Here is a 22,957-nt window from a genome sequence, read left to right as displayed (position 1 = left end):
GCATTTGCGTCCGCAACAATGCATGTGTTTCCTAGTTTAGCCAGGCCTTAAGCTCATCAGAGCATGTAACCAGGATTTTACGGTATTACTGATTACCGTTGACAAATGAATGCAACTGCTTCAGCAATAGAATACTAGTAGTGTAACCATGCTACACTGCTTAACAGTCTCTATAATTCTAAATGAGCAGAGGACTGCTCACCAATACAGCTATTTCAATAGACCCCTCTCCAAAATGGCGGCCGAAAATTCAAATCCTGTAATCTTACGACTCAGCAATTTCTTTGATGTACGTTCTTTTCCGCAATCAAAGTTCAATCAACTTTGTTAAGGATGTAGTTCGGAAAAGTACTCTCCTAATAACGAACCAAAATTAAAAAGGTATATCAGCACTAGTAAGAGCACTTTTACTTTAGTAACCCTGCAAAGTTTCAGCATATCATGTGTCATATCAGCTGAGAAAATGCTACTTGAAAAATGGAAAACTTACAGACGTTTGTATGACTGGGGATATGACGTATACCCCCAGTCATACAAACGTCTGTAAATTTGTCAAATTTCATCTTACATTTCCTAAGCTGATATTACTCCTAATATGCGGAAACTTTGCAAGGTTGCTAAAGGTGTTTTTTTCAGTTCTGGTATCAGTTTTTCATTCAGTTCAATTTTAACTCATTCAAATCTGTTGCCGCCATTTTGGAGAAGGTGGATTAACGCCAACACGACAAGACGGCCAGCGATAAAGGTTATTTTATTAACAAACATTGTTAAACACAGCTATGACTCAACCCTGTAGATAAAAGAACCACAGTGGAAATTGTCTATGGTATTTTGGTCCATCCTTTGGTACTGCCAACCGTAAAATTGCAGCAAACGGTTACAAGATTTTTATAAAGCTACCCATTCGGTCTTGCCCGGAGCCAAAGCTTGACGTCATGAAATCCACTAACGTTAGTTATTGTTATTGCCCGTGCAATAACAATAACCCAGTTAAGTTGAGAATAATCATGTGTCTCATTACGAAGAGTTTCAGTGTAGTCAAAGTTCAAAGCTGGGAGGTCTAGATCAATTTAACATAAACTATCTTTTGTCATTACATTCTACTATCCGATTATTCTTTCAATATAATAGAAACTAACATTATCCTGGGGGAAGAGGCGAGGCGTAACTCTCATATCAAAGTGACGGGGGTGATCGTCAGAAATTTTCAAAAGAACCCCTAAAAGGTACCAAAATTCTCTTTTGTGGGCGTGGTCTGAACAATTTTGTACCCCTAAGAGGTACCAAATCAGTTGGATGACATCAGTAACTTCTTTTTTTTTTTTGGTCAATTTCCTAAACGAAACCACTATATCCCTTACAGAAGTCATTTAGATTTTAGATTTGAGCACCCTAAGGGGTACCAAACCACGAATTTTTAACCCCTAAAAGGTACGACGATCACCCAACGTAACTTTTGTATGGGCGTCCCCCTACCCCCCCCCCCCCCCCCCTCGCCAATTATGATTACGAAAAACACAAGTCAAAGTCAAATAACTTTACTTATCCACGGTATTGTCATCAGTTACACTAGGTACAACTTATAAAAATACTAGTTACAAAATTCGTAATATAAACTATCCAAACCTACAATAAATTAAGTAAACTGCTTTCATTAGAGCCGTGTGTGATTAAGCAATTACATTAAAAGAAGCTGCTGCAGCCAGCATGGACTGAAGATACTAGAGATCCTGCCTGCCGCAAGTGAGTTGGTAAACTGTTCTATGCTATCCCTCTCATCATTTGCGTGACTTGGAATTTTTATTCGTCAGTGCTGTCTCCCACTTGATTGTTCTTAAAGCTTTTGCGGTAAATAAAAACGCCGGCAATGATTCCAATGATCAACAACACCACAGCACAAATTACTGCGACTGTAAAGGCTGGTTTCAATATGATCGCGGATCGCAGATCGCATATCGCAGATCGCAATAAGGTCTGCGATCGTCTGCGATCATATGGAAACATACTTCTGCGATCGTCTGCGATCCAGCGATCACGATCGCAGACCATCGCAGAAGATAGAACCATGTTCTATCTCCTGCGATCGTCTGCGATCGTCTGCGATCAATCGCGATTGTGCGATCATATGGAAACCAAAGTTTTGCGATCCTCGAAAGAAACGCATCCCATAATATTTCGAGTTCTCTCCCACGATTAGCTACGATTCAACGCTCGTGTGTTCGATTGCAGGAACGGTCTACGTTATGAATGTGTTTATTATCGCAGTCGCAGAGATTTTAACGACAAGAACAAAAAAGGCTAGCTATTGGGGCAAAACCGGGGAGAAGATTCATTTATCGGCCGAGGAAGCGGAGGCCAAATTTCTCCTACATAAGAACTGCATACGGTCGTTATCGAATCCAAAACCAATGTTTTCGAAGGTTTTGAGCTGGCGACGACTGGTTTAATCATGACAAACAGAAGAATTAAATTTGCTTGCAGCAAAATTTCCGCTCTTCCACGTTCGCGTTGCTGTTTGCTCTTCAGCCTACACGCACGTGTATATTTGACGTTTTCGCTGACCAAAACATATGCCTGCGGTCGGCTCTGCGATCGTTGCGATTATATGGAAACAGCCATTTTTGCGATCGTCTGCGATTGTTTGCGATCTGCGATCTGCGATCTACGATCGTCTGCGATTTATTGGGCCACGTTTGACCTGGTATCTAAGGGAAAAGTATTAAAATTTAATAACCTTGACTAGAGAGCAAGAAAAGGAGGCATCTCGATGCCCACCGGCTGCCTTTTCGGGAACTAGAAAAAGACACGGTTACTCAACTTTTCATTTGTGCAGAGCAAAGGAGTTCAAACCAGCTGTTCAGCTCTCGCAATTTCCCGAAGGAATCAGTGCTAAGCTTAACTCATTGCTTAAGGTTTTCGGTCTGGATAGTGGCAGATATGTCGATATTCTAAGAAGCCACACAACACATTTTAAATTTAAAAACATGTTTGGACAGAAACTTCTGTCATCTTCAGTTTAAATTACAAAGCACAGAGTTGAATATATAGTGTAAACTAAAATGCTAATTAACTATAAGCACAAAGGAAACATGACAATGTAAAATATTACAGAGAAAGTTTTAAATTAACATGATAAAGTTGATGATTAAGTGTAGGTTTTTCTCATTGAATATGAATGGCTTCTTTTATCTTAAGTTGAAAGGTGGTAGGAGCGTGATGTAGGATGCTTAAAAGGTCAGTAAAGCACGAAGTGCGGCAATGCTCAGAATTTTGGAAGTGTTTAAAAATGTGAGAGGTCCTGTCACTGAAAATGTTCTCACGTACGCGCGTGGAAAAATGCCGGGTGGTTTCGCCGACATAGCAGGCATTACAGCCCGCACACAAAAATTGATAAACCACACCCGTACAGAACCCAGGAGGGACAGGATCCTTCACACTGAACAGATTACCGATTACTTTACCCTCAGTTTACTTTAAATTACCTTACATTGGTCTTTTTTCTATTATCACGCAGAAAAAGGTTGGCCATTTTGTCAAACGTTATTGTAACAACATTGATATTAAGTTAGTTTTCTCATCTCTCAAAATAAATTGAAAACCACTCTAAAGACTCGATTAGGATGTTTCCACTCTGGGTTTCAGCGGGTTACAAAGGTGTAAGAATAAAGAACGCATTCATTGCAGATGTAATCCGGTGGTAGCCATACTTTACAAATGGAGGAATTCCTCCAGGCTCAGGAGTCTTGCTCTGGTTCATGATCAGAGAAATGCGATTTACGCCCTTCCCGTAACGGGAATTTTTTTCTAAATACACTCAGAAATATCCAGATGTCTAAAAAGTGGTTAAACTATAGTCCACAATAGACTGTTTGCATAATAGTCGAAATCCTTAGCATCGTCCATTCATGCACCATTTCAGTTTTATCTGGTCACTCAAAAAATTTAGGCTTCGTTCGTAACGCCCTATGGGTCCCCTCGGGGTACCCCATGTATAGTTTTCATAGTCTCTCCCCAGGCTCTGATCGGTTATTAGGACGTTGGACATCACCAGAAAATAACTGGCAAAAACAATCTACAGCAGTAATACACACGCAGTAACAGAGTAGCAGAGAGGTCTAAAAATCACACGTACCTTTACAGTAATGATTTGCCAATGTAGTTGGCAGAGGGTGGAGGGGGGAGGCGGGAAGGGGGACTAAAGCTGTTACTTTACGCTCGATAAATAACAATCATTTCTCGGGCGGGTGCCACGCGGCTTTTATTATTGCAACAACAGCAGCAAAATATGATGATCACCAGTACTACGAAGCCACCACCTCCGTAAACAGATACTTTGAAGACTAGCGTTGTGGTTATTCCTGCGAAAGTGAAAGAAACAAACATATGTCAATTTCGGTGCTTTGATGGCACGACGAAATGAGCGTGATGCTCAGAAATCAAAAGGCTGCAGTCCTATGTTGGAAATGATATCAAATGTATTTAGAAGAAAATACTTAATCTTTCCCCCCAAACTTCACCTCACTCTGCGACAATTTATATTTTCTCCTAATCATTGGATACACAAATTCAAATACACTTCATTCATATTTATTTTTTCCTTTCAACCATTCCATAGTGAAGGTATGATTAACTCTGCAAGGCTGTTACTATAGACATGTAGCAGGGCAGATCTAATGTCGCACGATATTTTAACCAGTTTTGATTGGTAGACTTGATGAAGTAGAGAGAGAGGGGTGGGGGGTCTTAGTCTTTCAAAGGGCCAGAGTTTGAGCGACAAAACTATCACGGTTGTAAAAAATTAGAATGAAGGCAGTATTATAGTGCTAAGGCGCAAATAGATAAATTACCTGGTACATCTACTATAAAAATAAGCAATAACAATGATCAATATGTGGATGCGTTTTATGTACGTTGGGTAACAAGATCAGGCAATTATAAGCGTAGTTCATAATTCATCACGTTTTTTACAGCTTGTTTAGTTCTTATTATTTTCGAGTAGTTTTTTTGCCAAGTTCCGCGCGAAGCGAGATCAATAAATTTGTTTGTGCGTGGTTTGTCGGAAGCGTTTGTAATCGCAAATCTCGTTCCTGTTCAGTCTCATTAATCATTCGCGATGCTGTCTTTGCTCTGTGGTTTCCTGATGTCTCCTTCTTCTTCGCTGCCCGCGCTAAATCTTAAGTCGCCTTTCACGTGGTTCGGGAGTTTCGTTGTTGAATCTCCCTCCGCGAATCTGTCTAATCCCTTGTGCGTCCTCCTGTGGTTCATTTGTATCACAATCCGGTCTTGTTTCATCGATAGTATAAAACATTTTTCATGGCTCGATGAACAAACACGCGCAGCCGACCATTCAGCCCTCAATGAATAAACATGAGAGGCGCCACTGTGAGGAAGCGGTTTTATTTTACAGTTACCAGTCCTGGCCGCTTTTGACCGGTTGAAAGCGGTTCTGTTGCATAGCAACTACAAATGGCGTGTGACGCCAGCCTGTCTTCCAACCTGTTGCTGCCTAGCAACCTTCCCTTTGTATGACGTCATTCGTACTGTGTGTCGTCTATGATGTATTTATGTTGTATTTTTTGGTTAATGGCAAATAAACGAATTGAATACTTTGTTTTCACTGTTGCCAGGCAACAACACGAACACCTTCAACGATATATATATATACATACATTTTTGGCTCGAATTCGCGCGGCTTACCTCCGCCCAATCTCGGAATTTCGGTGTGACAAATTTAATAACTTCGCTGCGCGAGGAACTGTATAATTGAAAACGAATCGTAAGTAAGGTTCACTGGAAACTTTATAGGCAGCAAAAAGGCCTCTGCGATACAATGATCTTCCAAATCAAATTCTTCACGTAACGTGGCCCATTTCTTAGGCTTTTCATACTTGAGCTTTATTAAGAATCGATAGTGGTAACAACATTTAAAATTTTCCCAATCAAGACTGACATTAACAGAAGGTGGATGTGTTCCTCGATTCAGAGGAGGAGACGATCTTAATCCTGTCCATGCCAAAAAATTACAATTTCAAAACCTTTCTCCTCTAACAGTGTTAAAAGAGTCAATATTTGTCTTTTCATACAATAGGTCTTCGCTATACTTAATACCTTTTGAAAAATACTGTTTATAAATCACTCTTTTACCGTCTATCTTAATTTTTCTATTGTTCCAAACGATATATTTATATTCACCATCACAATCAACAACGTCTCGTAATTCTGACCACCATAATAAGAGTTCATAATAAGAATCGGGTAAAGTATTTAATTAATGAACATCGTAGTTACAATTAAGTAAAAACAATCCTCGGTGACTACTTAAGAGATCACTTAGATAAAGTTTCCAAGAACTATTATAACTATCATCTACTATCTTTTTTAACCAATTTAACCTTGGGGCTTTTACAATTTTTTCATAATCAAACATTCTGATACCACCAGAATCGTAGGGCGCATAAGTCTATTAACTTTGTCTTTTCCATTCTGGTCCAAAATTGAATAGTTCTAGACATTTATTGAAAAAGTCCCACTCTAAGCTGTCAAAAGCTTTCTCAAATTCAACAAAAAATAAAATACCAGGTTCGTTTTTGTCTTTTATATATAGAGGATATTACACGGCGGCGCAAAGATATGAATTTTATTTTCGAGTGGTAAAAACAATAATTTACGAACGAACGCAGCGAGTGAGTAAAATATTGTTTTTAACACGAGAAAATAAAATTCATATCTTTAACCCACCGTGTAATTTTCTTTTTATTATATGGACAATAAACATACCTCATGGAGATTGAAAAGTTGGACTTAATACAAATACTGGGCATTTTACAAACTCTGAGCTTGATACAAAATACAAAATACTCAGTGCCCAAGGTATAAAAATTTTTAAACAGTCAAAATACAAGTCAATGAGACTAAATACATGTGAACTGGTTTAATTAAGTAATGAAAACTCCATTACTGACTCTGGCTTGAATCATCAGATACGGTTATTTTCAGTCTCTTTTCACTACGAATCCGTGGATTCCGTGAAGGCTGTTCAGCACGACCGGAATAAACTTGAACGTTTACAGTCCCGATTTTGCAGTTTTGAAATAAACCTCCTGTAGATGAATCGGGTAAAAAGCGAACCGACTCAGTCTTCTCTTCTATCGAGACAGTTGACAAGGTTTTTGCGGTGCTAGCAGTGTTAGACAACACAGCAGAAATTTGTTGTTATTTCTTATCGGATAAAGTTGAGTAGTTGTTCAACGAGTTGACGTTTTTATGACCAGTTATTTGAATGATTTCGTTTGGAGGTAAATCACTAACCACCAGCTTCTGAATCAAATGCTTTCTGGTGCTGTGATTCACGAGTTTTTTGGTCCGTTTTCAGTCCTGAGTCTTTTATCATGTTCTTGAGCATGCTTCTTAGAAAATTGACTCCAGGCGGGGAGCATTTAAACCACTTTCGACCTGGTTTCGGGCTTTCAATATTAAAAGCAAGATAGAAAGGAGATTCATCAGTCATCATGTCTGCAGGGCGGTGATTTTTGTGGGCCAAGTAAGTATTAATAAGACAGCGATCTGGGTTGTTCTTGTTTTCGTACATTTGAGGTTTTTTCTCCCTCAAATTTCGAGGGTTTTCACCAGTGCTCGTTTTCGTTTGTCTTTCCTGACTGAACTCGACGAAGCGGTTTCCCTCTGAATCAGCCTTCAACTGCAAAGCACCCCAACAAAGATCTCTCTGTTCTCTACCAGGCCTCATCCTGAAGTAAATACAGTTGTTCAACCATGGAACGTTAAGCAGAGCTCTATTCCTACGACTCCGCAGCTGTAAAACGTTGCGATATCTTCATCTGAGAGCGGATCCGCTGCATTGGGTCTGTTTCCTTTGCCGATAGATTTTAACTGCTTTTGTTTCTTCTTTAAAATATCTTGTACTTCGTGGAATTCCTTGTCGTTAAGAACTGAGAATCCATAGTTACTTTTTCGAAGATAGCGGTCGATACTTTGCAGAAAAGTTCTGATAGACGAGGGCTCATACTCGTCGCCGTTTTTTTTTTCGAACAGCAAGCACAAACTTTTTGATGATTTCTTTCCGCAGGCGTAATATTCTCATTTTATTTTTTCTCGTCGCAAGTTTCTAGAAATTCTCTGAAAATCTTTAGATCATACAGCGTTTTCTTCAGTATTCTCGTTCTCTTGTTGTTTGGAAAATGCATTTATATCCTCGTCGCTTACCACAACAAATTATTTTATTCTGAACAGCAAATTAAGTTCATTCAACAAAAAAGGCGGGAGTTGTGACGTCGTTGACGATATGTCACTCGCGAGAGTGACATACAGAAAATACGTCACTCGGATCCCGGATGTAGTGGTTTATGGAGTCTAGGAGTGTTTTAGTTTTCAGTAAAACACTCCTGTCCATATAAATATGTCAAGGATTGAACGAATAATGGTGTGCAACATTATTTATCTTCTCTTCGCCCAGTATTAAGAATACTGAAGAAAACTGCGCGAAAAGGAGATAAATAAAATTCGAAGATAAAATAAAACTTGGGGTGTGAAATGGAATTCAGAAATATTTAGGGTAATCATTCTAATACAAAAATCATATAGATCTTTACTTGAGGTATTCCAATCACCGTGTACATTTTTATCGCTTAGGTTCACGTATCTGCATTCCAGATCACTGCAGCGTTTTCGCACTCAGTGACCCTCAAGATCTTGATTACCAGGCTACATGCACTCATGATCATAACGACGTGTGTGGGTAGTGTAATGGTCTTACAGAAACATTAAAGGAGAGGCAGAAAGCGATAGAGAAGACAAAGTTAGACATGAAGATCATTCCAAAGCAAAACGTGATGTAAGTGCGTGGGAATCTCATTTGCTGCGCGCGGTGAGCCACCATAAGGCAAGATTAGACATCCTCCAAATTCTCGATAACGCCCCTGTTCTATTAATACAGGACTGGGCAACGAATTTAATTCCTCGAAAATGTCGAGAAAGCCAAACTGATTGGTTTGGTAAACGGGGCATTCCCTGGCATGTGACAGTGGCCGTGCGAAAGGGAAGTACCAGTGAGGAAGCGTACGGAACACTGACGCTATATCATGTTTTTAAAAGCTGCAACCAAGATAGCTGTGCTGTGCTGGCTGTGATGTCTGATGTCCTCAAAGATTTGAAGGTCGTTATTCCACAACTACAATCCGTGTACTACTGGCAAGACAATGCTGGTTGTTACCATTGCGGTAACACATTCACCATTGCGCAGAAGGTTGGAGAGCTTCGCTGCGTGACTGTGAGGCGTATATTTTCTGTGACCCGCAAGGTGGGAAAGGAGCTTGCGACCGACAATCTGCATCTATAAAATCCCACCTGAAGGTTTACCTTAATTCGGGAAACAACATCGAGACGTCGGAAGAAATGAAAGCGGCCATGTGGTACCCCCACAGCTGCAACTTTTCGAATGTCAAGCTTGAGGGAGTGAGTTTAATCTCGAATGGCCAATGGCAAGGGAATACGCGTTAGGAAAGCATACAAAATCGGCCAAGGAAAACTCGTTTCTTGGAAAAAGCCGAACATTCCTGACTTTTCAGGAGTTCCGTGCTTAACAGAAGTAAACAAGGAAGGTTTTACAGGGGCGTAAAGTGTAAAGAAACTCTCCAAAGGCAAAATACTGAGGTTGAGGGTTCTAGTGAAAGCTCCAGTAGCCAAAACTGAAAAAGAAGAAACGAGTGTTCGTATAATTTCATGCCCAGAAGAGGGATGTCTCAAGCGTTACCAACGTAATTCATATCTGCAACAGGATCTGGACTCCGGGAAACACGTACGTGCCCTTGAAAGAGAACCACCCCTAGATAAAGCAGTTTATGGCTATACAGAAAGATTGGAAGTTCAAACGGCTGCCATGCCCAGTGTACGAAATGACAAGAAGTGCCAAGAGAAGTGTTAGTACAATCCCCTCTCTCTATGGGCTGGTCATTGAGATCATCTGAGATAAGAATAAAGCGTTTCACTGAAGCCAGAAGGAGTACCTTACAAAGTTCACTATTGGCGAGACCTCGGGCTGCAAAGCTGATCCAGTTGTTGTTGCAAGAGATATGATGAACGCCAGAGAAGTGACGGCGAGCGATTATTTAGCAGCGATGAGTTCCTTACAAGCCAACAAATAATTAGCTTCTTCAGTCGTCTTGCCGCTAAAAAGGGTTTATCGGTCATGGATGGCACTGACGAAAATGACGACGAGGCTGCGGAGTTCGAGAGTTGCCTTGAAGAGATTACAAATGAAGTACGGAGAGAATTTTCATTACAACATCCAGTTGTGTTTGACCGTCATAATATATGTGATCTTGTAAAGCAAGGCAAACTGAACAAATTTAACATACCAATGCTCAAGAGAATGTTCAAGTACTTTGATATAGATGTTAGTGAGATAACAGCTAGACGGAAGAGGCCCTACATTGAAACATTGTCTTCGTTTTGTAGCAGCTGCTTATGTCAGTGGTAACTGAGATGCTTTCTTCTCGTGTTACTTCCCGTTGTCTCTGTGAGGGATGTTTTAGTACTGGAAAATAATGCTTTAGTTGGTACTTTACCTTTTTTATCGCATTAAGCTAACAAGGCGTAGGAGTAGTTGATAGCATGCCGTGTCTTTTTGAGGGTCTTCATTCTAGCACTCGCCCATCTAAAAATAGCTACAAGTACACATTTCGTTAACGCCTCGCCGGGTTTGGTTTGATAACATTTAAACCACGCCCACAAAGCGAGATATTGTCCCTCGGTTAAAAAAATATCGATGCTCTCTTCGTCTAATATATGAAGATTTACTCTGAAGCAATTAGTGCGGAGGAACTAATGGTCAAACAGTTTGCGAAGATAAACTGGTAATGTGTATAAATTAACTTGCATCTTAACGTCTAGAAAGAAAGACAAGTCACAAATACAACATCGACCTGCTGAAGGTGAAGGAGACAAAGAAGAGGTTCCAGCTCACCATCTGCAACAAGTACCAGGTGTTAGCAAGTCTGCAGGAAAACGAGGAACACCTGAGCGAGGGGAAGGATCAAACAATAGTTAACCAATTGTGGCAGAGTATAATAGACGCTTGGAGGGAGACGTGTGAGGAGACTCTGGGAATGAAGTCCAAACAACACAGGGCCTATGCAAGTGTGGATACACTGAATAAGATTGGAGTCAGGAAAAAGGCGAATGAGGTGTTGAACCACAGCAAAACGAGAGTCAGTAAAGCAGACGCTCAGGCCAAATACTCCGAAGCCAACAAGGAGGTCAAACAAAGCATTAGAAAAGGCAGACGGAACTTCGTGGACAGTCTCGCTAAACAGGCGGAGGAAGCAGCAAGCAAGGGTGACATGAAAGAGCTCTATTCCATCATGAGAACACTGGCAGGTGCTAAAAAGATCCCGAACAGACCTGTCAGAGCCAAGAGTGGAGAATTGCTTACCGACCAAGAGGAGCAGCGTAAAAGGTGGGCAGACCACTTCAGGGAACTCCTGACTACCGCCGAGCGAGTTTCCAGACATCGCACCTGTCGACAAACTTTTGGAGGTTGATGAGAGCAGACCAAGTAAAGAGGAGGTCAAGAGAGCCATCACACATCTGAAGAATGAAAAGGCAGGCAGACGTGGAAACCTCGGCTGAGATGTTATACAACCTCTTTGGCTAGATCTGGGAAGTAAACTGAGATACCAGATTACTGGAAAGAAGGCTATTTGATCAAGCTCCCGAAGAAGGGAGATATGAAGGAGTGCAAGAACTGGAGAGGCATCATTCTGTTATCAACTGCTGGAAAAGTGTTGAACAGGATAATCCTGCCTGGAGAGACTGAAAGCAGAGGTGGATGACTGACTGCGAGATGAACAGGCTGGTTCCGGAAGGAAAGGTCATGTACGGATCACATAGCCACCTTGAGGATCATTGTCGAACAGTCTCGTGAGTGTAACTCTCCTGTGTTTGTGACCTTTATGGATTATGAGAAGACCTTTGACAGCATTGATAGGATAGTGTTGTGGAAACTGTTTCGTCACTATGGCATCCTTGAGAAATATATCGTTCTCATACAGAAGAGCTATGAGAAATGCACCTGTAGAGTTTTCCACAATCGAATACTTTCTGAGCTGTTTGAAATGCTAACAGGAGTGCGCCAGGGATACCTGTTGTCGCCCTTTTTGTTTCTGTTATCCATCGACTGAATAATGCGGCGCACGACAGAGGCAAATCTTGATGGTATACAGTGGACCCTCACAACCCGTCTGGAAGATCTGGACATCGCCCTCCTCTCCCATAACCATCAGGGAAGGCAAGCCAAGGTAACGCGGCTTGCAAAGATCTTAGCGAAGACGGGCCTTAGGATCAGCAAATCCAAGACAAAGGTGATATGGGTTAAGACCAGGAACTTAGATATCATCAAGCTGGATGGGGAAGCAATCGATGAAGTGGAGGACTTCACATACCTTGGTAGCAACATCAGCAAGGATGGTGGGTCTGATCGGGACATATTGGCAAGGATTGGGAAGGCAAGAACTGCTTTTGCAATACTGAGGCCTGTATGGAGATCAAAGGTGATATCCAGAAAGACCAAGTGAAGGCTATTAAACACCAACGTGAAGTCTGTCCTTCTTTATGGTTCAGAGACATGGAGGGGAACCAAAGAAACCTTTAGAAAACTACAGTCATTTGTCAACAGAAGCCTGACGTCCATCATGGGCATCCATTGCCCAGAGGTCGTAAGGAACGAAGAACTGTGGGAAAGAGCTGAACAGGAAAGAATCGACCACCCAGATAAGAAGGCGCAAGTGGGGCTAGATCACGCACACGCTCAGAAACCAACAAGCAATATCACCAGGCATGCACTGAGATGGAACCCACAGGGTAAGAGAAGTCGAGGTCGCCCCAGGAACAGCTGGAGGGGAACAATAGACGATGAGGTGGGCAAGGCAGGCTATACCTGGAGGGAGCTTGAAACGCTAGCCCAAGAAAGATCGAGATGGCGGGCTGCGGTTTCCATGGACCTATGCTCCACTGGGAGTAGCAGGGAATAAGTTAAGTAAGTTATCGTCTAGAATAGAGGAAGTCCCTTGTGTTGAGAGCGAATTCAAGCAAGTACGCGAAAAAAAGCTCTGGCGCGTGATCGCTTACTTAAAGGAAACCTCCACTCTCGAAACATGTTAACGTTACATTATTGAAAATACAATTTTCTTTGAAATTTCATTGGAAATCATGGAAATAATATTTCAGTGTTGGAAAAAACATAATTTGATTATCGGCTATTTTCGTTTTAAAATTCCCGCGCGCCGCCATCTTGGATTTCATGACGTAATAAGGTTGCTCAATCGTTTTACACAAAAGAACTTCTGCTGAATGACAATAGCGGCAACCATTACACGTCATAAAATTCAAAATGGCTGCCCCCAGGTAATTTAAAAGCGAAAATTTGTCGATAATAATATCTAATTTTTAACACACTTTTCTACGTTTTAGACAAATATTTAGAATTTAGACACTATTTCCAACGCTTAACCGTCAATTTGTTGTGAGAGTGGGGGTTCCCTTTAAGGACGTTCGCGCGAAAATGTTTTAACATTGATTTTTTTCAAACTTCTGCTGTAGTTAGTCTATAATTACTTACATCTGAAATGTCAAAAAAAAAATGGGGGTCACCGACTTCATTTCGGAGATATGACATCTGCAAGTTTGCGCTTATTTTGAGCAATCGGTCCTCGTCACTCGATATGACCTCACCGGTTGTTGATGCAACATTTTTATAAACGAATCGCTGGAGACAAACTTCCATTGCCGACGTTTATTTCAGAGGATCTATTAAACAAATAAATTCCACTTTTATTATCCCTAAAGCTACAACTAATCTTTAATAATTGCATTTCCACCCCAGAAGTGGCACATAATGTGCGGAGTTCGATCGCGCGTGGGTAGATAAATTTAAAAAAAATAATAACTTCCCACATTGATTTTTCTTTCGTTTGATGACAGTAAGCAGATATCTGTCAAAGAAGGTTAACCGTCTAAAAAAAATTGGAGGTCACCGACCTTTTAAAACCGCAAAATTCAGTTGAAGTTGTTAAAGACGTGAGAAACTTACGGAAGTCACGTTTTTGCGTGACAGGTCGGAGAAGCACTGGAACCTAAACAGGATTATCCTATCCCATAATTCACAGCTTACGATGGTTGCTCGTTTTTTGTTTTCGTTCGAGTGTGCTGTCAAACCTCTGATCGTCTAAGTTGTTTATTGTTATTCTACCTTCAAAACTTATACAGCTGTTTAGCCAATGCCAGGAAAATGCATCTATAGCCATGAGCGAGGCGAAAATGTGAGAAGTAAGCTTATTTATTTAACTAGAATAGGTATGTGGAGATTGATTGTACACGGGATTTGGTGATCAATAAAATTGCTTTCTTGTATAAGGGTAAGACTTTCTCGTTTACTGTCAAAGCTTAAAAAAGCTTAAGGTGACTTCGATTGACGAATAGACTAAATAAAGCATTGCATTTCAATTATTTTATTATATCGAGAGTCAAGTAAATATATTAATCTCTTGGCGCGAAATACCCGCAGGTATCGATGCCTTTTCTTGGACTTTTTGTTGTAAACTTAACCCGTCTAATCGTTTCACGTCGATTTTTCGTTTCAAAACTGTGCAACGGAGATGAATTTCCCCCTTTTCCCTCTTTTTAATGCTGTCACGTCGACCGACATGTGTGTTTCCTCCGTGTATCGTCAACCACGAATTGCGCGTGACATTGCTTGGCGTGTGCGTTACCTGCGCACTAAAGATGCGCATAAACAATTAGTGCGAACGTCCTTAAGGAACTACTCCTAGTCTGTCCGTCCTTTAATCTTTAGAACAAGGGAAGCAGCTTATGGTGGTCTAAGTGAAACAATGAAGAGGCTGAAATTAAAAAAAGGGTTATGTATCTAATTTATTAAGCCACCCCCACCCTCTATCTTAGTAAGAAGTGAATTTTCTCTCTGCACTTTAATCACTGAGTGTAGGTTTTTATGTCTGTTCCTCCGGTGTATCTTTCGCATTGACGGTTATCGTTGCTGTAATCGTTAGGAAAAAGAAAACTCAATAAGGAACTTCGTCGGGTGTTAGTCATTTGCATAAAAGTTGTCACAAAGAGTTCGTCAGTCCTAAATAAGCAGCTGGTTTAAATTTAAACAGGTCCGTAGCAGGGGGAGGGGCAGGGGGAGCTTGAGACTCCCCCACGAATGTTTGGAAGTGTATAAAACAATGTGTCAAGAAAGAAATAATTTAAAAAAATTATAATAATGTGCAACAATCAATCTTGAATTCTGACGCTGCAAATGCCTTTTCACAACCTTAAATAATTTATTTATTACCTGACATTTTTCCTCCGCTAACATTTGTCTTTCATACAACAGTAGCAAAGGCATTCCTTCCTTATTTACCGGTATCCATCGTTATTGTTTTGCTTCCAAAATCTACTTTTTTTATGTTCTCGTTGCTTTTTTTTGACTGACCGGGGTAGGGGGAGTGTAGCTTTGTTTAACCAATTTACTTGCCCCCCCCCCCCCACCCCACAGTTGTTTTAGCCTTACTACGGGCCTGTTAAAGCAATTATTTGATCCCTAAAACAACGGAAGACGATGTTTTCACCTTTCCCCTCCCCCACCCTTTCCGTACTGCCATATCTCAGTTACGATCTAACTAATTTGCATATTTGCTGTCACGCAACATTGTCAGACATGTCTGAATCTTTTTCCGTCGATAATGGATAAAAGGAAGTGAGGGAAAAACAGAAATCCTTTTGATAAAGCAAGATATGAGCAGTATTGAAGGCCTTGAAGCTGTAATTGGCAGTTTGCCTGTCGCATCGGTTTGTTTGCACTGGTAGTTATTTCATTCCGCCAAACAATGTCGTGGTCGAAATTAGCAAACTTTAACAATTTTTTGTGAAAATCTCAATGGAGAACCCAGCCTGATATTAAGGTATGAAGTACATCAAGACAATTGTTACTGAAAGCCCAATTGTTAGAATATTTCGAGTTATACCGCATACTGAAAGCTACTTAAATGCGCTTGACCTTTGGCACTACAGTGCAGAGCTCGCCAGCTGTGAAAATATGCCGCTGGTTTTAAATTGTTTAAATTTGCCAGATATCATTACAACCACAAATTTATCGGGTATCATATCGGAAAGAGATTGTCTTTCGATCTAAGGAATCCCGATATTGCATCACAAGGCTTCGATCGATTTTCCTGATTTTCTCAAGACGAAAGTGTTTCAGGCCAATTTAAGCCATACAATGATTCTCACATTAATGAATCTCTGTCATGATTTTGCTTGATTCTTAGGTTCGACTCCTGATAGGAGCACTTTGATTTTTTTGTCCGAGTATGCCTGTGTCATTTCATTCTCATCAGGGATTCTCATCTATTCACCGGGCTTAACATATTCCATCACATTTTTTCCTATCTGTAACTATATTTGTTACCCTTATGTACAAACCAATTTTAGCCTATAACTAACGGCTATTTATTTTCCCTGTAATAAACTGAAACCCAAATTTCGCCTCAATTTTTCGCATTTAATGTACATGGCCCTCGAATTATAATGGTAATTGAACTGAATGGAGTGCAATTTGGTCGGAAATCATACGCGTGATTTTCACAATCGAATGAGCACGCAGCGCGAATCACAAGCCAAAATTGCACAACACAAAATTGCACGACACAAAGTTCAAATACCACTTTATTACACCTATTTTGAAAAAGTTTACTTCATTTCCATTTTGATGGCTAAAGAAAGGATGCGATTTAGATAAAAAATAGTGCAATTTAGGAATAAATCGCACTGTTGAGAGCCAATCAGATTGCAAGGATCACAAGTGATTTCAAAATCGGTGTAATAAAGCCGTAAATTAACGGCCTAATATTATTACTGGGACCTTGATTTAGCGGTAAATTAACGGCTAAATTAGTGTTATTTTGTATACCCGGGAATATACAAGGGCCCCCGATTTAGCTTTAAATTAAGGGCTAAAGTTGTTCCATATAAAATAGATTGCCCAGATTTAGCCGTGAGTTTACGGCAAAATTCACCCTTGATTAAGTCGTAAATTTTAACGTAAGAATTCCTTACCCTCAAACGTAAGAAGACTAACCCCCAAACGTAAGAATTCCTAACCCCCAAGCGTACACAGCTAAATATCGTTCCAAACAATAACTTTAACCTCGATTATTTACTATATTACAAAGTCCTCTGTTAAACGAACGATATTCTTCAGCCCGGCCAAAGTTACAGTAAAATTTATGGATCAGAACCTCGATATAACGAGATCCTCGTTATTACGAACACAATCCGGAAGCACAAACATAAAATCTACCCCAATCGTATAACGAGTAAATGTCAACGGGTGTTGAACAGCGATGAAAATCCTTTGATCCAGCAACAAGAGAACAAAGCAAATTCAACTCGAGAAAAGTAAACGAGTAATGAAATAAGGGAAGAATTCGCTTGAGGGAGCGAGGTAATACAATGGAAAATTTTCATGCATTTTTGCCCAAAGACGTCTGCGACGAAGGCTCACTTCATTGGTGTGATCAAACTGAAGAAATATCCAAGGCAGCCGTTTATTTACTATCGCCAAGAGGCTGCCTAACCCGTCGTCATAAAGACTGGGATTTTTAGAATCAGTCTCAACTCATCCCATCCCCAAATAATTTGATATTTTGCCGCGAAGAACTGGTTTGAGTATTGTGAGTACATACCTTGAGATGAAGAATCCGCTTTCTCGCAACAGACCCCAGAGAAACCTTTCGTACAGAAACACCTCCCTCCGTTTAAACTTCCTCCATTCCGACAAGTGAAGTTAGATGTGCATGATCTTGACTTTCGTAACATGGATGTGCACGTTCCCCCACACTTTTCTTTAATTATCTTGTGGCGGGTGCTAAACTGAATGTCACTGGACGCATTACACGTTGTCAGGGTACAAGCGCTCCATTCAGACCACGAGCTTAGCTGACAGTCGACTGGTATCGATGGTGTTCCAGCAGCGAAACACTTTCTTGTTTTTTGAAGTGAAGACGAACACCTTCCCCCACACTTTTCCTCGACTATCTTGTCGCGGGTACTGGCCTGAATGCCAGACAAATCACATATGGATGTGTTCACACAAGCGCTCCACTCAGACCACGAGCTTACCTGGCAGTCAACTGATGTGCGTGAACATGTTCGTGTTTTGCGAAATGTAGATGTGCACGTTCCTCCACACTGTTCTGTGGTTATCCTGTGGCGGCTGCTAAGCTGAGTGCCGGAATCATGACATGAGATTGTGGTACAAGCACTCCATTCCGACCATGAACTGAGCTGGCAATTGACTGGGGTGCTTGAGTAGCACTGCCGTGTTTCATGTAACGACGACGGGCAAGATGCTCCACCACAAGACGAATGGGACGTTATCGTTCTTGATCGACTTTGATGTCCGCGCTGTCCACACGAGTAAGCACTGCACGAGCTCCAAGACGACCAATAACTGACTTCACAATCACGTCTCGGGCATCGACGACGGCGGCGTCTTCGCCAAGCGTCAGCGTGTTGAAAAACGATAAACGTAACGAGGAAAACCAATAGTGTCATTCTTGCGGAAAACATTCTGTTGCTTCTTTCTTGAACGTACTTGTTTACAATTACTTCCAGGTATGAAATTTAACCCCTCACGGAATGGAATGCAGTACTTAAGGAAGGACAAGTTTTAGTCATGCGCAGTTGGAGCGGTCTTATGTCGAATATTTGCACGTGGCATTCAGTCAAGTGAACAAAAATAGATCGTTTCTTTTTCCCGCAGGTTTGTACCTAGCTTTCGAGAAAAACCGGGCCAAAATATCCAGTCAGCGAAAGAAAAGCAAAGGGTCGAAGCGGAATGCGGCTTCAGAGCGAAAAAATACAGAGCAATGTTCTTTGATTAAATTAAAGGTCACATGCAAATTTCAGGCATTTTTGAGTTAAATGAAAAATCTGTCTAACATTCGACATAAGACGCTGCATTCGATGAAAGTCCTTCAGTGTTCTTGAAACTAGAACAATAATAACAAGTTAAGGAAGAAGATGAATGCATGATCTCTATTTTATTCACATTCCATGACACACAGAAAGGTCAAGGCTTCACGTTTGCATGAATCGTGCAATAAAAAAAACACTAAAATCAAAACTTGTAAATTCCTTCAGACTATACAAGGAAGATCTTTCTATGCACTGAAAATGATCCAAAAGTTTATTCTCGTTTTCCTTTAAACTGCATGCAGCGTGTGATTAAGATGTAAAGTAGGGTGAAAAACGCCGCATCCGATAGCCTTGGACTGTTTCCTTTTTCCTTTTGTTTTTCTAAAAGATCATCACTTTGTTTGAATGACTTCTAAGGCTAAGGCTTCCTTTATTTTTCAGAATCACCATCACTAGACCGTGAATACCTTCACGCGGCAAATTGGAGGATTCGAGGAATGTCTGGTACGAATTAAGAAGGATGACTCAGCCGATGACTTTAACGATAATGAACAAGACGATTTTGACGTGGAATGCTTTAATCAGAACCTTATGAAGAAGAGCTGAGATCAAAGTCTGATCTTGTTATTTTTTTTGTCTAATGTTACGGTTACGGTTTAAGTTTGAACTTAGAATTTGGTCTTGTAGTAATATAAAGCACGTTTTTTTTATCAGCTTGTTTCAATCGGTTAATTTTTTTTTTCCGCCTATAAGTCCCTCCGGATATAAGCCCCCCCCCCCCCCCCCCTCAAAAAAAAAACATCTTAAGGCCTGGCTAAACTAGGAAACATTGTTGCGGAAAACATTGTTTCCTGTTATGTTTCCGAGGTGGCTATGTTAGCGGGAAGCAAACAAAACGTTTTGTTGACCCGGTGGCTCAAAGACGAAACATTGTTTCCGAAAATAAAGGGTCACGCATCCGCATAATAATGAACTGACTTCGTTGCTAGAAAACATTTTAATGAGCAGCACTGGAAACTATAGTCGACATTGCTTTCATTGTGGCTAAACTGGGAAACAAATTTTTCGAAAGCAAAATTTGTGTCCGGGAAGCAAAAATCTTTTTGACCCGAGGTGAAAACATTTTCTTGTTCCCTAGCAGCAAAATTTCAAGTTCCGCAACAACGGTTTCCAGCGCGGCTTAACTGGGGAACATTTGCCTTCGCAACAATGCATGTGTTTCCTAGTTTAGCCAGGCCTTAAGCATGTAACCGGGATTTTGGGGTATTACTGATTACCGTAGACAAATGAATGCAAATGCCTCAGCAATAGAATAATAGCAGTCTAACCATGCTACACTGCTTAACAGTCTCTATAATTCTAAATGAGCAGAGGACTGCTCACCAATACAGCTATTTCAATTAACGCCAAGGCCGATACAAGGCCGATACAATGCTTAATTCTTATCTGCTCTGTGATTGGCTCTTTCCTTCTGTGTTTGGTTTTCGCTCAGTTCGGTGAAGAAACAAAAACACGTAAAAGTTTTCGCTCCGATGAAGATTGTCATGAGACGTTTAATACATACATGCCGTTTGTGTGGGGAGAGAACAGTGAGAAATTGTATTTTCGGAAGACAACAGCGACTTTAGCCGAAAAGATTTTGCAGTAACGTTCAAACAGCCTTGCCAAATTACACAAGTTTCGAACACGATGGATGTAAGCTTGTTTACTTCTCCCTTCCGCCTGACCGTGGGAGATCTGGGTACGAGATTAAGTACTTTATTAACAAACATTGTTAAACACGGCTTTCAGAAAACGAATCACAGTGGCAAATGTCTATGGTATATTCTACCCCATCTTTTGGTACTGCCAACCGTAAAATTGCAGCAAAGTTACAACATTTTTTTTAAAGCTACCGATTCTAGTTTTCGGTCTTGCACGGAGCCAAACTGCCAAAGCTTGAGGTCATAAAATCCTCCAACGTTAGTTAAAATAGCTGTTTGCGCACGTAGAATAATAATAATCCAGTAAAGTTGAGAAATGTGTCTCATTACGAAGCGTTTGAGTGTAGTCAAAGCTGAGAGGTCTAAATTGCGATCAATTTAACACTACTGACTACATCGTGGCATAAACTATCATTTGTCATTACATTCTACTATCAGATTATTCTTTCAATATCATAGAAACTAACTTTATTCCGGGGGGAAGGGGGGAGGCGGAACTCTCATATCAAAGTGACGGGGGTGATCGTCAGAAATTTTGAAAGGAACCCTTAAAAGGTAACAAAATTCTGTTTTGTGGGCGTGGTCCGAACAATTTTTTTTACCCTTACAAGGTACCAAATCACTTTGATGACATTAATTTCTTCTCATATTTCTTTCTATACTTCTCACTATATCTCTTAAAGAAGTCATTTAGATTCTAGATTTTAGCACCCTAAGGGGTACCAAACCACGAATTTTAACCACTAAAAGGTACGACGATCACCCCCGTCACTTTAATATGGGAGTTTCCACCCCTCATTTATGATAACGAAAAACACGGAGGTGGTTCCTTGTTATCCCTCTCATCATTTGCGTGACTTATAATTTTTATTGTCAGTGCTGTCTCCCACTTGATTGTTCTTAAATTATTTCCGATAAATAAAAACGCCGGCAATAATTCCGATCAACACCGACACCACAGCAAAATTTACTCCGATGATAAGACCCACGTCTGAGCTGGCATCTAAGGGAAAATAGTAAAAATTTAATAACCTTGACTAAAGAGCAATTAAGAAAAGGAGGCATCTCGATGCCCACCGGCTGCCCTTTTGGGAACTAGAAAAAGACACGGTGACTCAACTTTTCATTTGTTCCGACCAAAGGAGTTCGAACCCGCTGTCAAGCTCTGGCAATTTCCCGAAGGAGTCAGTGCTAAGCTTGACTCATCGCTAAAGGTTTTTGTATTACTAGTACGTTATAACTTGAATAGGATACGGAATATGAGCGATTATGACATAAATAGATTTAAATGTGTCAGAAAAAGCTTCGTTCCTGCCGCTTGTTTTGGACTGACTTGCCCCGTTCGTATATTAAACTTCTACTTGTAGTAAAGTAGCAATGTTGAAACATCAAGTCATATTAAATGTTTCCAGATAAAATGTCTAATGTTTAGAGTTGGCTGTATTTGGTAAGATTAGATTATCCCTGATCGTAAATTTTCTGTTCAATTTGTAAAGACTTTTTCTTTTCCCTTATATTTGAATAGGTGCAGATGATCGGGTAATCATGTGAGAGTAGATAGGTATAATTTAAATTGTTTGAACATCAGCAACGAATCCGAAATTTATGGTTTCAGAAGATTGTCATGTTCTAGAGGTGTATGGCATATTAACGGTTCACTTACCTTTCTCGCAGCAACTACCGCCAAAGCTCTCTTTACAGAAGCATGTTCCTTTTTTTAAACTTCCTCCGTTCAAACATTTAAGCTCTGGGCACGCTCGGGTTTTTCGAAATGTCGACACGCACGTCCCCCCACACTGTTCAGTGATGATCCTGTGACGGGAGCTAGACTGTATCCCAGAGACGCCACAAGGAGTTGTACAAGCGCTCCACTCGGACCACGGGCTTACTTGGCAGTCGACTTTTTCAGTCGAGGAGCACGGTATTGTTTCGGTTAACTCTGGGCATACTGCTCCTCCACAAGCTGAAGGCGATACCTCTGTTCTTGTTCGGTGCCGTGATCCTTGCTGTCCGCACTTGTCAGCATTACAGGAACTCCATGGAGACCAATAACTTACTTTACAAGCGACTGGCGAGCATTGGCGGCGGCGTCGTGGTCTCCAAGCGTCAGTGTGTTGAAAAACAATCAACGAAACTGACAAAACGGCTATCGTGATCTTAGCAGAAAACATTCTTGTTTGACACTTGCACACCCTAATTTCGGACCGGTCCTAGGAACTGAAAGAGAGGTACATTTGCATAACAAGGGTGGGTCCCCTACTGCG

General features: G+C 40.8%; 2 protein-coding genes across 3 annotated transcripts in view; both read right to left on the bottom strand.

The window, feature by feature from the left end:
- LOC146474052 (spondin-1-like) overlaps window positions 1–18,916 on the bottom strand; it is a 36,148-nt gene extending 17,232 nt beyond the window's left edge. The window contains exons 1-2 of one of the 2 annotated variants that reach the window (XM_085117333.1): window positions 17,757–18,912; window positions 1,523–4,358 (exon numbers count right to left, since the gene is read on the bottom strand). In XM_085117333.1, the coding sequence (XP_084973459.1) occupies window positions 4,210–4,358; window positions 17,757–18,642 (1,035 nt within the window). In that variant the 5' untranslated portion in view covers window positions 18,643–18,912 and the 3' untranslated portion in view covers window positions 1,523–4,209. Of the gene's footprint in view, window positions 1–1,522; window positions 4,359–17,756 lie in introns of those variants that run through there. The other variant, XM_085117332.1, reaches the window with a different exon arrangement.
- Window positions 18,917–21,418: 2,502 nt separating this feature from the next.
- LOC146474051 (spondin-1-like) lies at window positions 21,419–22,957 on the bottom strand. The gene is made up of 2 exons (XM_085117336.1): window positions 22,357–22,957; window positions 21,419–21,696 (listed from the first exon to the last, which is right to left on the bottom strand). The coding sequence occupies exons 1-2, from the start codon at window positions 22,862–22,864 to the stop codon at window positions 21,599–21,601; spliced, it is 606 nt and encodes a 201-aa protein (XP_084973462.1). The 5' UTR covers window positions 22,865–22,957; the 3' UTR covers window positions 21,419–21,598.

The sequence above is a fragment of the Pavona decussata genome, unplaced genomic scaffold (assembly GCF_977016875.1).
Source record: "Pavona decussata unplaced genomic scaffold, jaPavDecu1.1 SCAFFOLD_91, whole genome shotgun sequence".
Taxonomy (NCBI): Eukaryota; Metazoa; Cnidaria; class Anthozoa; order Scleractinia; family Agariciidae; genus Pavona; species Pavona decussata.
Note: the sequence above shows the minus strand (reverse complement) of the source record. Positions and strands in the feature narration are given on the sequence as shown.